Genomic DNA, 26261 nt, shown 5'->3' with positions numbered 1-26261 from the left:
CCCCTGTGTGAGATTTCTGATGTTTGTAAAGATTGCACTTCACTGAAAAACATTTCCCGCACTCAGGACAGGAATACGGCTTCTCTCTTGTGTGAGATCTCTGATGTGTGTAAAGACTGTACTTCTGTGAAAAACATTTCCCACACTCAGGACAGGAATATGGCTTTTCCCCAGTGTGAGATCTCTGATGTCTGACAAGGTCTGATTTTTGTATAAAGCATTTCCCGCACTCAGTACAAGAATACGGCTTCTCCCCTGTGTGAGATCTCTGATGTGTGTAAAGACCGGACGTCTTTGAAAAACACTTCCCGCACTCAGGACAGGAATATGGCTTCTCACCTGTGTGAGTTATTTTATGCATATTAAAATTGGATTTGTAACGGAAACACTTCCCGCACTCAGTACAGGAAAAGCTCTTATCTGTTGGAAGGACGGCACCGTCCCTCACAGTCTGAGGTTCCTCAGGATAAGAGGAATACGATGGTCCATCTACACTGTGTGGTGCCGGATGGACATTTGAGGTAGTCGGGTTTTCTCCTGGACTATACTGTGTGATGTCCTCATCTTCTACTTTACAGTCTGGAGACAAAGTGAGACAATCCTCTGAGGTTTTCCTCATCTCCCGTCCATCTACTAAAATAGAAATAAAAAGATTATTACTAGACATGAGCAGATTGGTTCCCCTAAACCAGGACTCCGCCCACATCAGGCAGCTTTGTCTCTGAGGATCTTACAATCCCCCCCTCAAGGTAACTAGTAAATGGGTCCTCTGATCTCCTACCAGTTCATTTCTTTATTCATGGACCTTAGTCAGAGAGTGAGGAAACAATGAGAACTGTCATTAATAGGAATGACAGTGATGAGGGGATTATAGGACGAGTCCTCCCTCATTATCAATTTCTGTTTAAGGTTCCAAAGTTTGAGGATGTTATCACATTATAAGGAGAGCACCACTGGAAGGCGGGTTGAATTGGAGTCCTTCTCTCAGCGATCACAGAAAGGAAGAGAGCCGGCCGGATGATCAGAGCATGGGGAACATCACTAGCAGCTTTCATTTCAACTGCTGTGTTTTCCCCGCACTCGCTGTCACATACAGCCCTGGTCTCAGGACTTTGATAGGCAGATCACCCATCCAATCCCAGGACGTGTGAGGTGTATCAAAGTGGGTTGACTGTATGTGACGGCGTGTGGCGGGAACACAGCACTTGAATTGAAAGCTGTTCCAGCGGGTTTCCTTGGCGCTCTAATCATCCGGCCGGCAATCCTCTTCCTCTCCTCTGTTCCCCTGCACAGGCCAGGCTGCATGGTGGAAGCAGGCAGGCTGCATAATGGACACAGGTGAAGCAACATTGATGGACACAGGTGAGGCTGCACTGATGGGCACGGATAAAGCTGTTGTTAATATTTATTTTTATAACTTAATTCTGCATAATTTATCAGTATCAGTTTTGCATCAATTTAAGGTATATTATAGGGTAAGGGTGGATACCATCATCCATATATCATAGAAATGGAGAATTGGAGTGTATCCAGCAATCAGCAACCAGCCACAGGAATGACCTTTTGTTATTCTGAAGAAATTGCGATATGTTTGTCTGTGTGTCCTGAAATATGTGTCAACAATATTAAGGATGGTTCGAATTTGTAATTACAATTGCAATTTATTTTACTAGATGCTTATAACTGGCTCCTTCTGAAGAAGCAGCTTTCGCTGCGATACTAGTAAAGGACATTTGCCAAGACGCATCATACTTTATACCCCACTTCAACCTTGGGGGTCATTTTTCATCCTATTGTTTGTGCTATTGTTTGAAGCAGCACGTAAGGCTGTAATTATCAACTGTATTTCTGTCAACGTGGTTTCCTTCCACCATGTTTTTATACTCTATATACTATTAAACTGTTTTTATACAAACTATATATACTTTTGTCTACGTCCTTGAGGTACCGAGATAGTCCAAACCCTTGTCTCGCTTTGTGGAGGGCACTTCTGAGGTGACCCCATGCACCCATTTCTTTAATTCTGCATAAAAGATTTACGTGTCTGTAGCACCCTCTACCAGTAGTGGACAATATATGCAGCGCTAGCGACTATCCTAAAGTGAAAAAATATATTTTGTGTTGCCGCTGCTGTAGAAAAGTGCTAATAATTATTATATGAAACAAAATAAATACAGCGCTGGCAATGTGACCAAAATTACCAAAATAAATAAACACTGTGCAATGACACTATGAACAAGTGTAGGTAGTACCTCTTAAATATTAAACATATATGGGTGAATTTGTAAATAATGCAAGAAATGGATAAAAATAAAGATATAGAACAAAAATAAAAACACACATGTGTAAAGGAGCAAAAACAGTCCCGCTGGTCAATAATATTATCAATCCTCCAGACAATGAATCAGTCACCTGATATGCTGATATGCTGTAATTCAATGAAGGCAAAGGAGATGACTCTGGATCATAATCAATAGGATAAGTACTGATATGCTGATATGCTGTAATTCAATGAAGGCAAAGGAGATGACTCTGGATCATAATCAATAGGATAAGTACTTCAAGATGCAAAATTTCATGTTCGCCCAAAAAGACAAAAAGAAAAAAAAACTATGGTGAAGTACTGTGGAGATAAGATATCAAATGCGCATAACAGCGCTACTCACGAGAGCAAGATGGTAAACAGGCATTCAGAGAAACTTCCGCATTCGCCGCTGTAAGCGTGCGTTCCACGGAGACAGGAAGCAGCGTCACTGGTTTAGAGCGTGAGCCGGATATTGCGTCGACGCGTTTCGCCCCTCCTCCAGGGCGTCATCAAAGACAACTTCAGTTTCTCTGAATGCCTGTTTACCATCTTGCTCTCGTGAGTAGCGCTGTTATGCGCATTTGATATCTTGTCTCCACAGTACTTCACCATAGGTTTTTTTCTTTTTGTCTTTTTGGGCGAACATGAAATTTTGCATCTTGAAGTACTTATCCTATTGATTATGATCCAGAGTCATCTCCTTTGCCTTCATTGAATTACAGCATATCAGAATATCAGGTGACTGATTCATTGTCTGGAGGATTGATAATATTATTGACCAGCGGGACTGTTTTTGCTCCTTTACACATGTGTGTTTTTATTTTTGTTCTATATCTTTATTTTTATCCATTTCTTGCATTATTTACAAATTCACCCATATATGTTTAATATTTAAAAGGTACTACCTACACTTGTTCATAGTGTCATTGCACAGTGTTTATTTATTTTGGTAATTTTGGTCACATTGCCAGCGCTGTATTTATTTTGTTTCACCCTCTACCAGTAGGTAGGTGCTAGTAAGGTATTTTTACTAGGTTATTCCAGCACAGGCAATTTTAGGCAGGCCTATGCTGCAATCTAGGCCTGTCTGTTTTGATCTGCGGGCTGGGAATGGTCAGAGTAGCAGTGGGTGTGACCACCTGTGCTCTAGTTCTGGGGCGCCTCCCCTGCTTCCAGGGAGAATATTCTGGAAGAGGGGCTGGGCCTGGAACTGGAGTTGCAGGCAGCTTGTGTGCGAGCCCTGACCAATCCCCAACAGGTATTGGCAGGGGGCGGGCCTCATATATAAGCTGAGGTGATATGCCACTGAGGAGGAGAAGTTGGCTGGTTGAAGTGAGGAATGGCATGTTAGTCAGTCCCTGGAGGCCATCCCCACCTGGGGGAGTGCGCCAATCGCAGGAGAAGGCCTGGGGAGAGCTGTGAGGGAACATTGCCACTACACGGTCAGTGGCAGGGAACTCCTGGAGCAGAGGGGCAGGTGAAACTGATCGTATGCATGGTCCAGTCAAAGTTCCTCATTAAGCACTCAGGGCTGTTGGAAGGTCGGTGAGTGTTACCACAGTGGGGCTGGAGGTGCCAAGGAGTCTGTGAGGGAAACTCTGCTAGTACAGGGTCACTAGTGGAGTCTTCATCAATACACACGGTGGATGATGAGGAGCCCTGAATCAGAAAAGAGACTGGGGATCTGTGTCAAGTTGATGTGGCCTGCGGGCATATGATTTGCAAGATGGGCTGGCTGGGAACAGTAGTCCATATTTCCTGGAAGACATGCTTTTAACCCACTAGGCCTCCGGGGAGAGGTTCTGCAGGCCTCAGGCCTAGTGGCAGTGAGCAACCAGAGCCACAGTAGGGAGTCTTATTCAGAGCGGGCCCCTACTATTCAATAGAAGAGGATGTGTCATACTCCAAGTAGTAACTTCAAGTTTGTGCAGGAGGAACCAAGTGTACAGGAGGAAACAATTTATTGGGCAGAAGGTGAAAAGAATCTAAGACCATCATTTGGACACGGTCCCAAGTGGTTTCTCTATCTCTCACACGGTGACTGATGGAGAACTCTTAGAGGAAGTATTCCACTGAGGTTGAGCCGCAGGAAGAGCAACAGTTTGCATGGAGATGCAGGAGGAGATTCATACCTAATTCAATATGCACATTACGTCTTCTGGCTCTAACTTGATCAGAATGTACTAAATACTAAAATATGATGGCAATGACTTATCCTATGGGCATCCCATATTCCTATCCTTATCCAAGTTGTACCCCCCAATAAAACAACAAAAACAAAGCTCGCAAAAGACTGTTCATTGTCTCTGGAAGTGATGTATGAAGTCTGGCAGTGGGGTGATTTGGCAGATTGTTTGTTACTAACTGCAACACCATGACTACATGTCATTTCATGAAATAATTTATGAGGGCGTGTTTAAGGGTTGAATTAGGGGCAGGGCAGGGTGGGGCAACTGGTGGCAAGTAACCCTTGAGGCCTGGCTAGTAGCTCAGGAACTGACATTGTGAGCCCTGACATAGAGTATATAGTGCAGGGGTCAGGAGTATGTAATGTACACCATAGAGTATATAGTGCAGGGGTCAGGAGTATGTAATGTACACCATAGAGTATATAGTGCAGGGGTCAGGAGTATGTAATGTACACCATAGAGTATATAGTGCAGGGGTCAGGACTCATAATATTGGTATTCAGTAATCAGTGGAAGATTAAATGTTTACATGAGACAAGTTGCAGAGATCCCACACCGCTGCCTCCCATCTCCTGAGACTGCACTCAGTGACTTGGGTCTGAGACTATACAGACATATCTCTCCACCCGGCACAGCCAGCAGACAACAGAGCAAGTAATCCTGGGAGAATTGTTCTGTCGGACATCTTGCCATACCTGGCCATGGGGAAGAAGACCCAAGACACATGCCTCAGGTCCCTAGATCTAGTAACGCCTATGGCAAAAGTAAACATTTTACTGCCAGCTGAACCCCAGAATCTCCATAAATCAAGTCTAGATACATAAATTGTGTCTGCAGCACAGAGAAGGAAGATTATCCGAGAGAAATACAGGAATACAGGACAAGGAACACAGCTCAGGAAAGTGACCAGGGGATTACAGGCTGATATCACCCAGTCCCTGCCCTACTCTGGACCAATCAGTGAGCAGTATGGGTGGAGGAATGGATTTAGTGTTAATGACCCACCTGTGCTGATCTCTGTAGGAGTGTCCTCCTCTATAAATGTCCCCATTATTCCATCCTCCTCCATAGACTGCTGATCATCCCTCACATACCTCTCTTCTTCTTCTTCTGCTTTAACCTCAAATTCTATATCGATTGGATCTCCACTCTAAACCAAGAAAATTAGAGTAAATATCATCTGTAAGATATAATCTTTATTATTGTTATATCACATAAAAAATCCACACATTGTCTCCATGAGTCTGTGTTTTATTAGCTCCATCCCACCAACCTTGTAACAGTGAGGGATGGTGTGATCTTCCTGTGTGGAATCCCGGGAATACAGAGGACGGGGACATCTCTCTGGTGGGTTTCTGTAGCTGGATGACTCCACCATGGTGTCCTGGTACAGATCTTTGTGTTCTTTAAGAAACTCTGACTCCTCCATCACCCCATCCTCATCATCCTCCTCTTTTATCTCTACTTTAAACTCAGCTTTAGAATCTCTCAGGTTTTCACTCTGAATATATAATAAAAATGACATCAATGGTAACAATGCAGATAATGTACAGATCCTAATGATACTATCAGTGATTGTTCCTCATCTACCTGATGATGGTGAGGGATGGTGTGATCTTCCTGTGTGGAATCCCGGGAATACAGAGGACGGAGACATCTCTCTGGTGGATTCCCATTACTGGATCCATCTGTAGGAAACACACACACTGACTGAATACATTGTTTCTATGTGTTTATCAGATGATGGGGGATCTAGGTGGACCCTCCGTACTGCTCTCTCCTTTACAATAAAGTCTCCTCTTACCCGGTGATGTGAGGTGCGGCTGATTGTCCATCATGACGTCCTTGTAGAGATCCTTGTGTCCTTCTAAATACTCCCACTCCTCCATGGAGAAATAGACAGTGACATCCTGACACCTTATAGGAACCTGACACACACAATGATACAGTCACCATCCAGACACATGCCTTGTCTGTTACTGGATAATGTCCCAGAATTCCCAGCACCGCTCACCTCTCCTGTCAGCAGCTCCATTATCTTCTTGGTGACTTCTAGAATCTTCTCCATGTTGTGTCTCTCAGGTTTTAGGGAGTCACATGGAGGCACTGTGATGGTCATATGATCACCTGACTTCACAAGAGGAAATCTCTGTATTGAGGAACCAATAGGAATATCATGTTAGAATCCCAGAATCCTCCTTACCTCTCCGGTCAGGTCTGTGTTTTATTAATAGAGATAAGAGTGATGTCATGTGACCTCCCAGAATCCTCCTCACCTCTCTGGTCAGGTCTGTGTTTTATTAATAGAGATAAGAGTGATGTCATGTGACCTCCCAGAATCCTCCTCACCTCTCTGGTCAGGTCTGTGTTTTATTAATAGAGATAAGAGTGATGTCATGTGACCTCCCAAAATCCTCCTCACCTCTCCGGTCAGCAGGTAGATGATCTCCAGGGTGAGGTTTAGTATCTTCTCAGTCATGTGACTCCGGTCCTCCTCCATCCTCATTGGTCCCGTCATTTGATCTATACAGGTCTCCTTGTAGACGGATAACTTTGGGAAATAAAAGTAAGAATTATTTGGATGGTATTGGTCACACAATGGGATATGGATGTGAGGGGGGTAATAGGAGGGTTACTGTAATTTTAAGAACTACTCCCCCATGGGAACAGATTTAGTCTGGATTGTTTGGTGTTTTGCTGCAATTTTGAGGTCTCGGGACCCTCTTGGCCTGCCGGATCAGAAATTCCCTTTTTTCTATTGGGTTTGTTTGGTTCCTGAACTGGTTTTAATTACTTTTAGATTTGCAGACAAGGAATGATAAATACGATCTTTCCTTTGACTTGTTTGCTCTGAGGCAGTGATGTGAGGACAATGTCGGGTCATCATGATGTCCAGGAAGGGAACTTGCTGACTTTTGGTCGGAGTTGTCGGCTAATCAGGATAATTGCCAGAACTCCGGCTGCAAGGCTCCAATCTCCGGCAGCCTGCTGACTGATCGGAGTGATGTCACTGTCACTCTATGCAATAAGAGAAGGGATCGGATTGGATAGTGGGAGGATGCTGCTGGAGTAGAGAGCTGTAGGGGAGTGCTCTATTCTCTTCCCTCCAATGGCAGCCCAGTGTGGGTAGCAGGAGAAGTTTGTTCTCTTGAATAATATTCTGTAGTATCCAGGACATTGTACAGAGTGGAAGCAGTTTCCTGGGGCTCTGAATTCCAGCACTGTGCACTGTCAGAGCCTGTGTCATGGGAAGGTATTGGACTAGTCAACCAGTAAAAAAAATAAATAAAAATAAACACTCCTACTGCCACATTCATAAGGTTAATTTGACAAAAGAAAGAAAGGGGCTCAAAAAGGCCCCTAATCGGACTTTGAGGCACAGCAAACCAAAGGGATCATATTAAAGTAACAATATGACAAGCTTTATTGAATACATATACAAAAAATGACAAGGACATGGACACAGAATAAAAATCATCTATATGAAAATATACATGATGTGAGCCTCAAAGTCCGATCAGGGGTCTTTTTGAGCCCCTTTCTTTCTTTTGTCTAGTCAACCAGTAAGCAATGCTGTGCAAACAGACCTCCTCAAAGTGTCCTTCTTTGTTCTATTTTGTGTCTTGCAACATATTTATTGACCAGTGAGATGGTGAGGTGAAGGCTTCCTTCACTTGCTGGGAGTTCTTTAAGGAGGCCATAAAAGTAAGTGCAGGTGGGTTGAGAGGACCATCAGAGACCAACAGCCCCTATGAGCCTTGAAGCCCCCTCTTACCTCAGAGCCTTGCATTCTGATTACCCCCTCACAGGCCCCACAGCCCTTCAGCCCCACTAACCTCTCAGAGTTGTTCATCCTTATTACTTCCTAAGAGGACACCAAAGTCCTTCAGCTACACCTCCTCCTCAGGGGCCCCAGAGTCCTTCAGATGCAGCAAACCCTAAGAGGCTCCCAGAGTTCTATAGTCCCATTATGTCCTCAAAAGACCTCTCAGCTATCCTTCATCCCTAAGAATTAGAGCTGCACAAATAATCGTTAAGAATCGAGATCACAATTTTTTCCCCCTTGTGATCTTAACAAAGCATTTTCCCAATTCTTTCTATGCAGAGAATTCTCTGCTCAAGCCGACAGCTTTCAAAAAAAAAAAAAAAAATGGGCAGTCTGCCAAGTATCACAACATTCCTCAGCCGCTGAGCTAAGTATAAACATTGTAATGTTTTGTTCTTTAGATCAAAGGAATGACCTTTGGTGTGTAAATGAGGGAAGTTTAACCACTTAAAGACTAAACCTTTTTCTGACACCTGTTGGTTTCAATGTAAAATCATTATTTTTTGCTAGAAAATTACTTAGAACCCCCAAAACATTATATATTTTTTTAGCAGAGATGCTAGAGAATAAAATGGCGGTTGTTGCAATATTTTATGTCACACTGTATTTGCGCAGCGGTCTTTCAAATGCAATTTTTTGGGTAAAAAAATACACTTTAATGAATAAAAAAAAAAAAACTAAATTGTAAAGTTAGCGCAATTTTTTTGTATAATATGAAAGATGTATCACGGTGTATCTGGACTTTGCAAAAGCATTTGACACAGTTCCCTATAAACGTTTACTGTACAAAGTAAGGTCCGTTGGCATGGACCATAGGGTGAGTACATGGATTGAAAACTGGCTACAAGGGTAAGTTCAGAGGGTGGTGATAAATGGGGAGTACTCGGAATGGTCAGGGGTGGGTAGTGGGGTCTGTTCTTTAACTGTTCTTATTTGCGTTTGGTCACTGTGGCTTGTCAATAAAAAAATATTCTTAAGAGCAATCACCGAAGTGCGGATCATCTTTTCCTCATTTACCTACTTAGCCAGCGACTGTGGATCGAGCACCTGGGATCTCTGCTTTCTATTTGATGTATGGGTAGTAGCACTGACTTTTTTGTTTATATTCTGGGTAGTGGGGTCTCCCAGGGTTCTGTGCTGGGACCAATCCTGTTTAATTTGTTCATAAATGACCTGGAGGATGGGATAAACAGTTCAATCTCTGTATTGCGGACAATACTAAGCTAAGCAGGGCAATAACTTCTCCGCAGGATGTGGAAACCTTGCAAAAAGACCTGAACAAATTAATGGGGGAGGGGCAACTACATGGCAAATGAGGTTCAATGTAGAAAAATGTAAAATAATGCATTTGGGTGGCAAAAATATGAATGCAATCTATACACTGGGGGGAGAACCTCTGGGGGAATCTAGGATGGAAAAGGACCTGGGGGTCCTAGTAGATGATAGGCTCAGCAATGCCAAGCTGCTGCTAACAAAGCAAACAGAATATTGGCATTAAAAAGGGGATCAACTCCAGAGATAATACGATAATTCTCCCGCTCTACAAGACTCTGGTCCGGTCGCACCTGGAGTATGCTGTCCAGTTCTGGGCACCAGTCCTCAGGAAGGATGTACTGGAAATGGAGCGAGTACAAAGAAGGGCAACAAAGCTAATAAAGGGTCTGGAGGATCTTAGTTATGAGGAAAGGTTGTGAGCGCTGAACTTATTCTCTCTGGAGAAGAGACGCTTGAGAGGGGATATGATTTCAATTTACAAATACCGTACTGGTGACCCCACAATAGGGATAAAACTTTTTTGCCAAAGGGAGTTTAATAAGACTCGTGGCCACTCATTAAAATTAGAAGAAAAGAGGTTTAACCTTAAACTACGTAGAGGGTTCTTTACTGTTATGCCCTGTACACACGGTCGGACTTTGTTCGGACATTCCGACAACAAAATCCTAGGATTTTTTCCGACGGATGTTGGCTCAAACTTGTCTTGCATACACACGGTCACACAAAGTTGTCGGAAAATCCGTTCATTCTGAACGCAGTGACGTAAAACATGTACGTCGGGACTATAAACGGGGCAGTGGCCAATAGCTTTCATCTCTTTATTTATTCTGAGCATGCGTGGCACTTTGTCCGTCGGATTTGTGTACACACGATCGGAATTTCCGACAACGGATTTTGTTGTCAGAAAATTTTATATCCTGCTCTCAAACTTTGTGTGTCGGAAAATCCGATGGAAAATGTGTGATGGAGCCCACACACGATCGGAATTTCCGACAACAAGGTCCTATCACACATTTTCTGTCGGAAAATCCGACCGTGTGTACAGGGCATAAGAGCGGCAAGGATGTGGAATTCCCTTCCACAGGCGGTGGTCTCAGCGGGGAGCATCAATAGTTTCAAAAAAATATTAATCACCTGAACGACCGCAAAATACAGGGATATACAAGGTAATACTGACATATAATCACACACGTAGGTTGGACTTGTATCTTTTTTTAACCTCACCTACTATGTAACTAATCATGAGAGAATCCTGATCTTTATTCTAAGCAAAAAAAAAATGTGATTCTCATTTTGGAAAGAATCGTGCAGCTCTACTCAGAGACCTCAGTATTTTCCTCCCCCTGACACCAATGATGGAACATATTCTTCATGGCAGGCTGGGGAATGTTTTCTTCCTCCTGACCAGCAATGTAAGGGTCTCTATGCTCCATACTCCTGACCCCTGCACTCCATCATTGTGTTGGCTGCATATTGTAATGATTGCCCATTGGCTGCCTGTGTAGTGTAATAATTCCCCTCTTGTAGGCCATGCAGGGAAGGGCTGGCAGCCTTAGGTCTGGGGGGCAAGTCCAGTCAAGTGGCCCATAGAACCGGTGGTGGCAAAGTGATGGATCGGGAAAACGGTCTCTAAGGTTTTTCATGATCACAAAGGTGGGGTGGGGGGGGGCTAGGAAAGACAATGTGGCTCTCCAGGGCCTGTGGGATACTTAAACTACCATGGTCTCCAGGAACTAAACTGCAAGCGAGTCCCTGTATGAATCCCTCAGAGGTGAGGACCTGACCCCCCCTCCGCAACTAGTGACAAACTACAAGTCCCAGCATTAACCCCTGAGATCTAAGGATGTGTCCCCTTAGATCCCACGGGTTCATGCTGGGCCCTGTAGTCCTTCACTAATTGGGGGGGGCGACACATTCTCAGCTCTGAGGGGTTTAAGCTGGGACAGTGGGACCTGTAGTCCTTCACTAGTGGGGGGGGGGGCCTCTGAGGGGTTCATGCTGGGACCTTTTAGTCCTTCACTTTTGGGGTCACATCCCCCAAAAGGAAAGGACTATAAGTCCCAGCATGAACCCTGAGATTTAAGGATGTGATCTCCTCCTCTGCTGCCAGCTCCCAGGACACACATATGTTCTAATTCATTCATTGCTCCCAACCTTCACTAGTGGGGGGGGGGCTCTGAGGGGTTCATGCTGGGACCTTTAGTCCTTCACTTTTGGGGTCACATCCCCAAAAGGAAAGGACTATAAGTCCCAGCATGAACCCTAGCTGAGATTTAAGGATGTGATCTTCTCCTCTGCTGCCGGCTCCCGGGACACACATATGTTCTAATTCATTCACTGCTCCCAACCACACCTCAGGCAGCTTGACCATAGACTCTAATAGGCTTCAAAATAGGGTGGACTCGGAGAGCAGAGCATTGCGTTCAGAGCCCACCCATTGCCTTTCCAACACTGAACCGCCTCTCTGCCAATAAGGAAGAACGAGTCTGATGTCTGATGTTGGGGGGTAACATTGGCTGCATCTGATGGGCACAGTGGCTGCATATAAAGGCAGAGTGAGGCTGCAATTGATAGGGGTTTTTTCTCAGTATTTTTTAGTTTGCACCCCCCCCAAAAAAAAAAAAAAAAAAAAAAAAAAAAACATTTTGAGCACCAGCCACCACTGACAGAGTGAGACATCGCTCCAAATTGTCCACACGGATAGACCACTCCTCAAGTAAATTGCTCGATTCCTTTATCAGCATAGTAAAGCCTTGTACACACCACTAGTTTTTTTTTTTTGCTCAATCCAGCTCTGGTTGGAGCCGCTGAGCCTGAGCAAAAGTGACCTGAGCATTGATCACTTTTCAGCGGAGTGGCAGTGCCTGCTGCAAGTGTGTACAAGCCTTTGGGCGCACACTGGTGTAACTGCGGTTTGGCCGCAGTGCTTATGTACACAGTTTTCCTTAGCCGCAGTCCCATAGGCTTCTTTTACGTTGTGCGTTTTTGCTGCACTTTTTTTTTTATGGCGCACTAAAGATGCAGCTGTTTTTGTGCACTTTCAGAAAATGCAGCAACAATAGAAGTCTATGGGACATGCAGGAAGACAGTGAGATCACCAACACTGCAGAAAACCAGTGTGAGCCCACATCAGGACCGGGTACTGCACTGGCTGCTGAAAGAAACCTCCTTATCTGCAGAGAGAGGAGGAGGGGGGAGAGGAATTTAGGAGAGAAGGGAGAGAGGCCGGTCACAGCTCACTCACTTGGAAGGAAGGACCCAGCAGGCAGAAGGCTCACTGGCTCGGTTATCATCATACAGAACTCCGACGGATCTCAGTTTGAACGTTCCCGCCCACGCGTTCTATTCACAGACGCAGCACACAGGGTGCCCGGAGTGTGGGACGGGCACAGAGGGGGCTGGAGGAGGCAGAGCGGATCCACCCTCTTCCATTCGGCTGTGCTCTGAATGGACACGGACTGTCAGCTCTGAAGCCGGGGACAGCACTGTGACAGGACAGATGTCCGCTCACAGCGCTAACGTTCCTGCACACTTCTGGGCTGTTATCCAGACCTGCCAGCCTCCCTCCGGAGTCACCCGAGCAGTAACACTCGACCAACTGCACATGCTCAGTTCCCAGCTGGCAGCACATTGGCCTTTTTACGGGGAATCAGAGCGGCCTGGGGGGAGATTGCATCCCTGCACCCCCCGGCCCAGCCCACCCCTGAGGCCATGTATGGTCATCGTCTTGTCTATTTATTGTCAGTGCTGTTTGTTTAGAGGAACATATTACTAGAATTTATCTCTAAAATGAAGAGAATGTTCCGGCCCCGTAAGTGGGGGAATGTTCTGACCCTGAAGGGGTTAATCTAGGTTTCCACACTATATATGTGTGTATCATCATCTGCTGGAGATAAAAGACATCACAGTGACTATGGAGGAAGAGGACGGACATGACGGGGGTAGGGTTGCCACCTCATACCTTTAAACCCGAACACATATAAATTACACAGGTTCTGAGACTAATTTAATGCAGATAAGGCACCCAGTGAGTTTAATTACCACCTTAATCAGCCACAGAACCTGTGTAATCAATATGTGTTCGGGTTTAAAGGGATGAGGTGGCAACTCTAGACGGGGGGGTTACTGGGTGTAAATAAAAAATAAGATCTTATTACCTCCTCTCCTGCCATTTCCAGCAACGTCTCCTCTCTACTGCATACTACACAGAAATTGCTGTCTTTATTCCAAATCATTTCCTGTATGTACCTGACCTCACTTCCTGTCTGTATTCCATAGAGACTTCCTGTCTGGGTAGAAGCGTGATCACCATCTTGTGGATTTAAGAGGAACTGCAAACCCGAGAAACATCTCTTAATAACCATTTCTCTATAATATCTATTTTACAGGACTAAGTTAAAAACAAAGGTATACCTAAGGAAACAGATAACTCCTGAAACTGGTCTATTTGGTGAAGAAACGCAAAAAATATATCATAAAGCCTAAAATATATATCAGTCCACTGATAATGAAGACGTTAAACATAAATTGCAAGGATGTAATGGTCACATAGGAATGTTGGTGGAGATCTCTCAAAGTAAGAACACTTCCTTGAATGCTTATATAAATAAAATAATTAATCCTGGAGTGAAAAAAACTGTACAGCAACAAATAATATATAAACTGGGTCATCCACTTCATCCATAAAGACATTGTGATTCAAGATCTTCTAGATCACATAGAAGGAGGACTCATCGATGATTTCATACATTTGTTTGGAAGGATAGAAGAATCCTCAGAAGGGATCATGTAGGATGACAGGAAAGTCTCCTGACTGGTGGGATCATCCAAACATAATGATTACATCCATGGGGTGAGCTTATTGGGGGTGATAAAGTCAATCTGTAAACTCTGTGTAGACGTTATCCAAGAACTCGGCACACTCCAGGTCTAGAAAGTCTCATGGTGGATTTAGTCTGTCATTTATCATAGATAGACTCATCTCTTCAGGGAAGCCCATCACACCTCCAACTCTTGCATTAGCTCACACCCTACAGTTATAACCTTTTGTACCATTTGCCCCACCCCATTAGATTGTAAGCTCTTATGCCGTGTACACAGGAGCGGAATGTCCAACAGAAAAAGTCCAGCGAGAGCTTTTCATCGTATATTCCGATCGCATGTATGCCCCATCTGACTTTTTACGTCGAAAATTCTGAAAGACCTAGAAAGAGAACATGTTCTAAATTTTTCCGACGGAACCAATTCCTTTCGGGAAAACCGCTCGTCTGTATGCTGTTCCAACGGACCAAAAACGCATGCTCTGAAGCAAGTACGAGACGGAAGCTATTGGCTATTGAACTTCCGTTTTCTAGGCCCGTTGTACGTGTTGTACGTCACCGCGTTCTGGACGGTTGGACTTTGGTGTGACCATGTGTATGCAAGACAGCTTGAGTGGAATTCCATCGGAACTCAGTCGGAAAAACCTTCAGAGTTTATTCCGATGGGAAAACCGGTCGTGTGTACAGGGCATAAGGAGCAAGGCCCACTTAACTCTCTTGTATTGTAACTGTACTGTCTCCCTTTAGATTGTAAAGCGCTGTGCAAACTGTTGGTGCTCTATAAATCCTGTAAAATAATAATAATAATAATAATGGGTAGAAATGTCCTCACATTGACTTCCACAGGAACCACAAGACAACATATATAACTTGTACAGTGTCCCCGCGTCTCTAGGTAAATTTAGCCTGAAATTAATCATGCACAAATGTCCAAATAAGATTTTCTACAGGGACCACCGATACCATCTATGTATGACTTGGATGTCATCCATATTACTAGGTGCCCATAAAAGTCCACTCACTGTCATGGAACTTTCGATCAAAGGATCTTCTTTCAAGTTGGGGGTGTGATAGGCTTCCATGAAGAGATGATTCTACCTATGATAAATGACAGGCTAAATCCACCTTGAGGCTTTCCCCACACCTGGAGTGTGCTGAGTTCTTGGATAACGTCTACACAGTGTTTACAGATTGGCTTTATCACCCCAATGAGCTCCAGTTCATGGATGTAATCATTATGTTTGGATGATCTCACCAGTCAGGAGCCTTTCCTGTCATCCTACATGATCCCTTCTGAGGATTCTTCTATCCTTCCAAACAAATGTATGAAATCCTCGATGAGTCCTCCTTCTATGTGATCTAGAAGATCTGGAATCACAATGTCTTTATGAACGAATTGAATGACCCAGTATATACAGTATCTCACAAAAGTGAGTACACCCTCACATTTTTGTAAATATTTTATTCTATCTTTTCATGCGACAACACTGAAGAAATGACACTTGTCTACAATGTAAAGTAGTGAGTGTACAGCTTGTATAACAGTGTAAATTTGCTGTCCTCTCAAAATAACTCAATACACAGCCATTAATGTATAAACCGCTGGCAACAAAAGTGAGTACACCCCTAAGTGAAAATGTCCAAATTGGACCCAAACTGTTATTTTATATATTTTGTGTGGCCACCATTATTTTCCAGCACTGCCTTAACCCTCTTGGGCATGGAGTTCATCAGAGCTTCACAGGTTGTCACAGGAGTCCTCTTCCACTCCTCCATGATGACATCACGGAGCTGGTGGATGTTAGAGACCTTGCGCTCCTCCAACTTCCGTTTGAGGATGCCCCACAGATGCTCAATAGGGTTTAGTTCTGGAGACATGCTTGGCCAGTCCATCTTACCCTCAGCTTCTTTAGCAAGGCAGTGGTCGTCTTGGAGGTGTGTTTGGGGTCATTATCATGTTGGAATACTGCCCTACGGCCCAGTCTCAGAAGGGAGAAGATCATGCTCTGCTTCAGTATGTCACAGTACATGTTGGCATTCATGGTTCCCTCAATGAACTGTAGCTCCCCAGTGCCGTCAGCACTCATGCAGCCCCAGACCATGACACTCCCACCACCATGCTTGACTGTAGACAAGACACACTTGTCTTTGTACTCCTCACCTGGTTGCCGCCATCTGAACCAAATAGGTTTATCTTGGTCTCATCAGACCACAGGACATGGTTCCAGTAATCCAAAAGAAGATAACCCACTCTAGGTGTCTGTATCTGAATAACACCTTCCTTGTCAAGGGTGCTGGCTTAGTATGTAAAATGCATATAAGCAAAATGAAGATCCGGAAAACCGCACTCCGAGAATAGTCGTTTCCTTTATTGAAGATACAGTCCATACAAAACAGATTAAAATTGCAAACTGCTAACACATTTCACACAGCTCTCGCTCTTGCTTAATTATAGCTAAAGCAAACATATACTGATATGGTATATATACACATATACAACATATGAAGATCCAATCAGGGGGCAAGCTGACGCCCTTGTTCTCATGCAAAGGTCCATCTTCAATTAGGTTGATAAAGCAGCTGGCGCTACAACTCTCTGAGTAGTATGTTAACCCTTAATGCATGGACGTATCAGACCTTCATGTTAAATTTCATGGTTGAAAAAATATTTTTATATCGATGGAAAACACATTCCACATTATTAAAAAAACCTAAAAACAAGAATGAAAAATAAAACCATACCATAAATGAATGGATTCCTTTGCAAGCTTGACGAGTTGCTTGCCGAGGTTACATAATATCAACTTCAAAATTTCAGCTCATTCAAAATGTTACAAATAACTTGAGAATAATCAATTGATCGGCTAAGCTTTAAGGATCACTAAAGTTATTTTTTTTTTTTTAAATAACAAACATGTTATACTTACCTCCACTGTGCAACTGGTCTTCTGGGGTCCCTCGGCGGCTGTCTCGGCTCCCCCCCGCAAGGACTCAACACCTTCATGGGAGCTCCCTCGCATGGTGTTGAGGGCTTGCGGGCGTGCTCCCGTGATACAGCCGGTGGTCATAGCCACTCACTGTATCACTCGGCCCCGCCCCCCGGCGCGTCGCGTCATTGGATGTGATTAACAGCAGTGCGAGCCAATGGCTGCGCTGCTTTCAATCCATCCACTCTAGCCAATCAACGACCAGGCTGAGTGGCGAAGAGGATGTCGGGGGCTGGCGCGGGACTTTCGAGGGGTCAGGTAAGTAGAACGGGGGGGCTGGGGGGGGCGGTATTGTCAGATGTTTTTTTACGTTAATGCATAGAATGCATTAAGGTGAAAAAACTTTTACCTTTACAACCCCTTTAAACTCGATTGTTTAACATGAATTTTCCTCACAATTAGGACATAAGACCATGATTTATTACATTTTATAATATAACTTAAATGGTTTATATATAACAAATTAAACCGAAATCAAGCTAAAAATATATAGACACCTGTATCATCACATTCCAAAAAATATGTATATATCTATATGTAGTTAGTGCTACTCGATTAAACGTATTATGTTATGATGAGAACACATATTTCCAGCTAAACTGTACTCTTTATGGTACTCCACACTAATGCTAAAATGAACAAATGAATGCACAGGGTCCCAGATTAAGTTTCTGCAACCATATACATCTCCATATAGTAAAACACGTTTACCTATGTGAATATTCATTCATAAAAATGGGACACATTCCATTCAAAGTTCATGCCAACTGGCTTTCTTGAGTTGAAAAAAAAATATCCAACAGACTTCTCTTCTACCCCCCTCTTACCTGCATCAAAATCTTTTCAACTGCTTGGATGCCCAAATCAGATCTCTCCTTTTGGTGTATGTCATTCCAGTGTCTCGCTACATTCCTATTGTGTTTTTTTTCAATATCATATAGATTGGTCATAAAGGTGATCCCGCAACCAGCGAGTCGTCCGACCAACATATTACATTTGACACAACTTACAGGTAATGACATACACCAAATATCTTTTATTGCAATTAATGAATGTTGTCATTTTAGATGTTTTACTAACTGCTATGGCCTGAATGGTATCGCCTTTCAAGATATGAGGACAACATAGACATCCTTTTAAACCGCACTGAAAGGTGCTGAAAAGGACTGTCATGTCCAAAAATGCGGCTCCTCTCCCACCATCCCATGTAGATGTTAGATAGGGACGGGGGGGGGGGGATTTGGCTCCCATAGAGGCGCTGCATTTTTGTAGATAACAGTCTCCATCAAACATGAAATAGTTGTGAGTGAGCATGTACTCTAAACTTAACACCATAAATTCTTGATGGACCAAAGAGTATTCACTCTATTGGGACAAAAATTCAGAAACTTCCCGTAGACCAAAAGAATGAGGAATGGATGAGTATAGACTGCAAACATCGCATGTTATCCACTTTGAGCTACTATTCCATTCAAAATCTTTAAATCCATTAAATCATGGTCTTATGTCCTAATTGTGAGGCAAATTCATGTTAACCCATCGAGTTTAGGCTTAGCTGATCGATTGATTATTCATAGGTTATTTGTAACATTTTGAATGAAGTGAAATTTTGATGTTGATATTATGTAACATAGTTACATCGTTACATAGTAGCCGAGGTTGAAAAAAGACACAAGTCCATCAAGTCCAACCTATGTGTTGTGATTATATGTCAGTATTACATTGTATATCCCTGTATGTTGCGGTCATTCAGGTGATTATCTAATAGTTTCTTGAAGCTATCAATGCTCCCCGCTGAGACCACCGCCTGTGGAAGGGAATACCACATCCTTGCCGCTCTTACAGTAAAGAACCCTCTACGTAGTTTAAGGTTAAACCTCTTTTCTTCTAATTTTAATGAGTGGCCGTGAGTCTTATTAAACTCTCTTCTGCGAAAAAGTTTTATCCCTATTGTGGGGTCACCAGTACAGTATTTGTAAATTTAAATCATATCCCCTCTCAAGTGTCTCTTCTCCAGAGAGAATAAGTTCAGTGCTCACAACCTTTCCTCATAACTAAAAAGAAAATATATGATGTAACAGCGCTCAAGTCCGTGGATATAACAGTAAAATAACGTTAACAAAAGTATCTAAATGTATATCTCTCTCTATCTATACGATGATAGGTCAAATAATCCATACAGAGGGTGAAAAACAGTAAACAATAGTCCATAAGAATAGTCCAGAAAAAAGTCTATAATATGTGAATCATCCGTAGTGTGGATGGATGGATGTGGGAGCCAGGGAGATCTGTGCAGCCAAGATACCAAGGGCAGCTTCCTGTAGAGTAAAGTCAGCTCTCCATGTGTACATAAAAAATCCAAAAAGAAAGCGCCTCTTAAGTATCATAGGTTTATTTTAGTATTAAAAGCATATAAAAGCACTTACATTAAAGTTGACGAATTGCAGCTTCCATAGAGAACTAAACCCAGTGTGTGTCATAAACTCCAATAGTGTAGGGCTGATGAATGCTGGGCGGATGGCCGCGGTCCTCCGCTCGGAAACGCCGGCTGTGTATGCGGTAAGGTGAGAAAGTCACTTCCGTGTTCCAACAGGTCACATGGGTGATGACGTCACTCAGGTCGTTCAGGTTCGCTGGGGATCACTACGCGTTTCTGAGCATGCGCGAAGCTCGTAACGAGCATGCGCGCTCCTTTGTCAAGTGTATTAGGGACAGCAAACCAGGAAGCTTAAATAGCTGAATGTGGGAAGCAATTACCAATCAGGACCGATCAAAATGAAGGGGAAGGGAAAGGGAACAATGTCTGGGGAGATTGAATGACAATGATGAGGATAAATTCTCTATGGATTACAAATTAGTGTGAAAGTAAAAGTATATATAAAAAAATATATATAATAATAATAAATATAAAATAAAGTTATTAATGCTGTTAGAGTTTAACAAAAGACATAAAAAATATAAAAACAGATTGGATGGATAAATATACCATATGTGATTAGTAGTCAAAAAATAAAACAAAAAAATAATACAAAAGAGAAAAGGAAAATTAATACATAATTAAAACATAATTAAAACTTAAGTAATGAACATGGGTAATTATATATATATAGAAAAATGTATATATGATAGAGATACGGAAAAAAAACAACAAAAAAAAACAAACAATAAATTATTTCTGTGGCTTAATAAAATGAAATACATGAATGAATAAAAAATACTAGAGTGGATCAATAGATACATTCTATATAATGGTGTTAACCTCTAATTCCTCATTTAACCCATTGGGTGCTAAAGTGTCCAAAATAAAAATCCAAAAAGTTTCACGCTCACATAATTTAGAAAAACGCTCGGCCTCAGATAATTTGCGTGGAATGGACTCGATTACCCATACCTGTAGGCCGGCAGTGGACTGGTGATGATGTTCAAGAAAATGTCTAGGGACGCTGTGTTCATCACAGCCTTTTTCTATAAAACGGCGATGTTTGCCGAATCGTTGTCGCAAAGGACAAATGGTGCGTCCAACATACAATAATTTACAAGGACATGTGAGACAATAAACAACGTAATCTGTCGAACAGTTATAAAAGCCTTCCAATTGGTATGTTTTATCCTTGTGTTGGAAACTGCGTTGGCCATGTCTTATTAAAGCACAGGTTTTACACAAAGCTTTATTACATCTATACATGCCAGTAAGTTGAATAAGGCAAGGAGTACTCTCAGGTTTGATAGTTTTAAATCTGCTAGGTGCTAGTTTGTTTTTTAGTGTTGGGGCCCTTCTGTAGGTGACCTTTGGTTTGTCGCCAAGGTCATTATTGAGGAAGGGATCCTGTTTAAGGATTTTCCAATGTTTTTGGAATATAGATTCCATCTTTCTGTGCTTGTTATGATATCTGGTGATGAAGCGAACAGTGCCATGATCAGTCTGTTTAGAAGTTTTGGTTTTTTTTCCAGAGAGATAGGTGGCATGCGCTTGGTCAACCAGTATTTCAGGAAACCCCTTTTTGAGAAATTTATTTTTAAGATGAATACTCTGGGTGATATAATCGGAATCCCTAGTGCAGTTTTGTCTTAATCTACAATATTGGCCCTTTGGTATGTTCTTTACCCACTGTGGGTGGTGACAACTGTTATAATGTAGATAAGAATTTCCCGCTGTAGGTTTGGTATAATTGCGAGAAAAGATGGAGTTCTGATCGTGAAATAGTTCTAGATCCAAAAAAGGAAGGCTCTCCTTGCTTTGTTCAGATGTAAATGACAGACCGAGATCATTAGCATTACAATGGGAGACAAAACTCTCTATTGAAGATGGTGGGCCATCCCAGATGACAATAATGTCATCTATAAATCTGCCGAAGAAAATAATATGTCGGGAAAAAGGGTTATTGTTCCATATGTGTTTATCCTCCCACAGACCCATGGTCAGATTGGCATAAGAAGGGGCAAAATTACTGCCCATAGCTGTACCATGGGTCTGTAGGTAGAATTCATCATTAAAATGAAAATAATTGTGATTTAAACTAAATAAAGTAGCTTCAGAAATGAAAACGGCCTGTTTGCCATTAATACAGGGATCAAGGGACAGAAAATGTTGTACCGCCATTAGGCCTATCTGGTGAGGGATGGACGTATATTTATCCATCCAATCTGTTTTTATATTTTTTATGTCTTTTGATAAACTCTAACAGCATTAATAACTTTATTTTATATTTATTATTATTATATATATTTTTTTATTTATACTTTTACTTTCACACTAATTTGTAATCCATAGAGAATTTATCCTCATCATTGTCATTCAATTTCCCCAGACATTGTTCCCTTTCCCTTCCCCTTCATTTTGATCGGTCCTGATTGGTAATTGCTTCCCACATTCAGCTATTTAAGCTTCCTGGTTTGCTGTCCCTAATACACTTGACAAAGGAGTGCGCATGCTTGTTACGAGCTTCGCGCATGCTCAGAAATGCGTAGTGATCCCCAGCGAACCTGAACGACCTGAGTGACGTCATCACCCATGTGACCTGTTGGAACGCGGAAGTGACTTTCTCACCTTACTGCATACACAGCCGGCGTTTCCGAGCGGAGGTCCGCGGCCATCCGCCCGGCATTCATCAGCCCTACACTATTGGAGTTTATGACACACACTGGGTTTAGTTCTCTATGGAAGCTGCAATTCATCAACTTTAATGTAAGTGCTTTTATATGCTTTTAATACTAAAATAAACCTATGATACTTAAGAGGCGCTTTCTTTTTGGATTTTTCCTCATAACTAAGATCCTCCAGACCCTTTATTAGCTTTGTTGCCCTTCTTTGTACTCGCTCCATTTCCAGTACATCCTTCCTGAGGACTGGTGCCCAGAACTGGACAGCATACTCCAGGTGCGGCCGGACCAGAGTCTTGTAGAGCGGGAGAATTATCGTTTTATCTCTGGAGTTGATCCCCTTTTTAATGCCAATATTGTGTTTGCTTTGTTAGCAGCAGCTTGGCATTGCATGCCATTGCTGAGCCTATCATCCACTAGGACCCCCAGGTCCTTTTCCATCCTAGATTCCCCCAGAGGTTCTCCCCCCAGTGTATAGATTGCATTCATATTTTTGCCACCCAAATGCATTATTTTACATTTTTCTACATTGAACCTCATTTGCCATGTAGTTGCCCACCCCATTAATTTGTTCAGATCTTTTTGCAAGGCTTCCACATCCTGCGGAGAAGTTATTGCCCTGCTTAGCTTAGTATCGTCTGCAAATACAGAGATTGAACTGTTTATCCCATCCTTCAGGTCGTTTATGAACAAATTAAATAGGATTGGTCCCAGCACAGAACCCTGGGGAACACCACTACCCACCCCTGACCATTCTGAGTACTCCCCATTTATCACCACCCTCTGCACTCGCCCTTGTAGCCAGTTTTCAATCCATGTACTCACCCTATGGTCCATGCCAACAGACCTTATTTTGTACAGTAAACGTTTATGGGGAACTGTGTCAAATGCTTTTGCAAAATCCAGATACACCACGTCTACGGGCCTTCCTTTATCTAGATGGCAACTCACCTCCTCATAGAAGGTTAATAGATTGGTTTGGCAAGAACGGAGTGAGAGCAATAATTCTATCACCAGACCTCCTCCGTAACTCTAAACTGATGACCTAAAGGGGGCATTTAAAGCATCGCCTAGATAAAAAATAGGCTACTGAAGTTTGTCACCGTTTCAAAGGCGCACACAAATTTAAGGTTTGCCATGTTGGGTATCTATTAACTCTGTGAAACCTCGGCTTTTATATTTTACCAAAAAAAAAATGGATAATTTATTGTGTTTTTGTGCCCCCTAAAATGAACTTTAGTGTGTTTTTAGACTTTTGCGGTAATACTGTGTGACATAAAAAATTGGAACTACCACTATTTTATTCTCTAGGATGTCTGCTTTCAGAAAAAATATCATGTTTTGTGGGTTTTATATATTCTTCAGTCCTAAAGTGATTTTTTTTTAACTCCTTCCTGTCCTCCCTATAGCAGAATGATGGCCAGGCGGGGGTTCCATTATACTAAGTGGACGTCATATGACATCCAGAAGAATAAGACGCTCAGTCGTGCAGCGACACACCGCATCACCAATTTGGTTAAAGAGCATGACGCAGGCTCTTTACTATGTGATCATCTGTGTCCAATCAAAGCTAATCACATCGTAACCAGGAAGTGCCGGTTATCGGCTTTCCTTTATTCATGCTGACAAGGTGAGAGTAGAGGAGAGACGATCAGCGGATCCCCTGACAGGGCAGGAACTGCACTGATATTCAGCATTGATTATCAGTACAGGCCCATCAGTGATGATCACCAGTGATGCCAATCAGTGCCCACCAGGTATGTCAGAAACAAAGATTTTTAATTTTTTTTCAAAATTTTCTGTCTTTTTTTATTTGTAACACAAAAAATAAAAACCTCAGTGGTGATCAAATACCACCAAAAGAAAGCTCTATCTGGGGAAAAAAAGATCAAATTGTCATATGGGTACAATATTACATGACTACACAATTGTCATTCAAAGTGTGAGAGCACTGAAAGCTGAAAATTGGCCCGGGCAGGAAGGGGGTGAAAGTGTCCGGTATTAAAGGGGTTAAACATGTGGGCAGGAAAAAACACAAAACCGGCTCTGGAAGTGAAAGGGTTAAAAGATAAGTTCACCTTCGGGAAGATGTTACATGTTCCTGCAGCTGCTCAGCGATCCGAGTCCTCTGTGTGACAGCAGTGCGGGGAGAAGTTCCCCATACCGGCTGTCACTTTATGAAAAGAGCGCGGCCATGCCATTCATTCACAGAGTTCTGTCCTTTGCTGATGTCGGCTTATAGTTTTCAATGAATTTCCACACCGCTGCTGAGCTCTCTGGTAGATGAGGGACAAGGAGATTATCATAAGAGATGAGGAGATTGTCATAAGAGACAAAGAGATTAGGACCCCGATTTAGTCCCTTGGACAATTTGTTTTTTCAAAAGATGTCCATACCCCTGGAACTGTTTGTTACATGATGAAGATCAGCCATGGAGTATATCTGAGGTGTATATCAGGATGTGCTTCTTCCCTACATGAGAGATGTGATGTCCAGCAACATTCATAGAGAAGACATTTCCCACACTCAAGGCACTAATACACCTCGAGGGTTGTGTGGGATCCCTGATGTACAGGAAGACAGGACTTCAGCAAGGAACAATTCCCTCACTCAGGACAGGAATACGGCTTCTCCCCTGTGTGAGATCTTATATGCACATTAAGTTTGGATTTAGAAGGTAAACACTTCCCGCACTCAGTACAGGAAACCCTCTTATCTGTTGGAAGGATGGCACCGTCCCGCACAGTCTGAGGTTCCTCAGGATAAGAGGAATACGATGGTCCATCTACACTGTGTGGTGCCGGATGGACATTTGAGGTAGTCGGGTTTTCTCCTGGACTATACTGTGTGATGTCCTCATCTTCTACTTTACAGTCTGGAGACAAAGTGAGACAATCCTCTGAGGTTTTCCTCATCTCCCGTCCATCTACTAAAATAGAAATAAAAAGATTATTACTAGACATGAGCAGATTGGTTCCCCTAAACCAGGACTCCGCCCACATCAGGCAGCTTTGTCTCTGAGGATCTTATAATTCCCCCATCAAGGTAACTAGTAAAATGGGTCCTCTGTAGGGCGGCAACGAATGATTATTTTATGTTAATTGATTAGTTGGCCGATTATTGTTTAGGTTAATCGACTAATTGGATAAAAACCTCAAAAAAGTTTGGTGTATAATTTAGTTAATATTCTTGAATATCTATATACAGCGCTAAATATAAATGTCCAGATATATAGTTGGATATTTAATCCACTCTGAGAATAACAGACAGATAGATGTATTATTAGAGGGAGAATCTGCTACATATCAGAATCAGAGATCAACATTATTAAAATGTAAAAAAAGATGTAAAACTCTGTTTTGCAGATGATCAGACAGGAGTGTAATATAATATGATGGATGACAGACTCCCTTGTCATAGACAGGTAGGTGGGTACAAGCTCCCTGCACCTGATGTCACTTATGCTGGCCGAACACAAAGTCATTTTTCTTTAAAAAAAAACATTCATCCAATTTTCTAACCATTAGTGGGTCAAATCGGCGTTCATTTTCCACCACAGTGATGGGAAAATTCGAAGGAGCGGAACAGAAAACTTTTCTCCATCGAACAAATTTTCACATTGTGTATGTGGTTTTTGCTCAGAAGTTACATTCATTTTAAAATTGAATGTTAAAAGCAAGTGGAATTTTTGAACTGCACTCGTCCATTCATCGAATGTGGAAAATCATTTTCGTACAAATATTCCCGTGCAATAATCGA

The 26261-nt window shown here is 42.6% G+C and overlaps 2 protein-coding genes across 2 annotated transcripts in view; one reads left to right on the top strand and one right to left on the bottom strand.

Annotated features, from left to right (window-relative positions):
- The window catches only part of LOC141121986 (uncharacterized), a 159885-nt gene extending 146040 nt beyond the window's left edge, over positions 1–13845 (bottom strand). The window contains exons 1-5 of the mRNA XM_073611771.1: positions 13753–13845; positions 6917–7045; positions 6509–6643; positions 6299–6422; positions 6085–6182 (exon numbers count right to left, since the gene is read on the bottom strand). Coding sequence (XP_073467872.1) covers positions 6085–6182; positions 6299–6422; positions 6509–6643; positions 6917–7045; positions 13753–13830 — 564 coding nt within the window. The 5' untranslated portion in view covers positions 13831–13845. The remainder of the gene's footprint in view (positions 1–6084; positions 6183–6298; positions 6423–6508; positions 6644–6916; positions 7046–13752) is intronic.
- LOC141121987 (uncharacterized) overlaps positions 1–26261 on the top strand; it is a 481910-nt gene that overhangs the window by 24388 nt on the left and 431261 nt on the right. The gene's annotated exons all lie outside the window — the stretch shown is intronic.

The sequence above is a fragment of the Aquarana catesbeiana genome, unplaced genomic scaffold (genome assembly GCF_042186555.1).
Source record: "Aquarana catesbeiana isolate 2022-GZ unplaced genomic scaffold, ASM4218655v1 unanchor236, whole genome shotgun sequence".
Taxonomy (NCBI): domain Eukaryota; kingdom Metazoa; phylum Chordata; class Amphibia; order Anura; family Ranidae; genus Aquarana; species Aquarana catesbeiana.
This window is presented reverse-complemented; position numbering and strand designations above follow the sequence as displayed.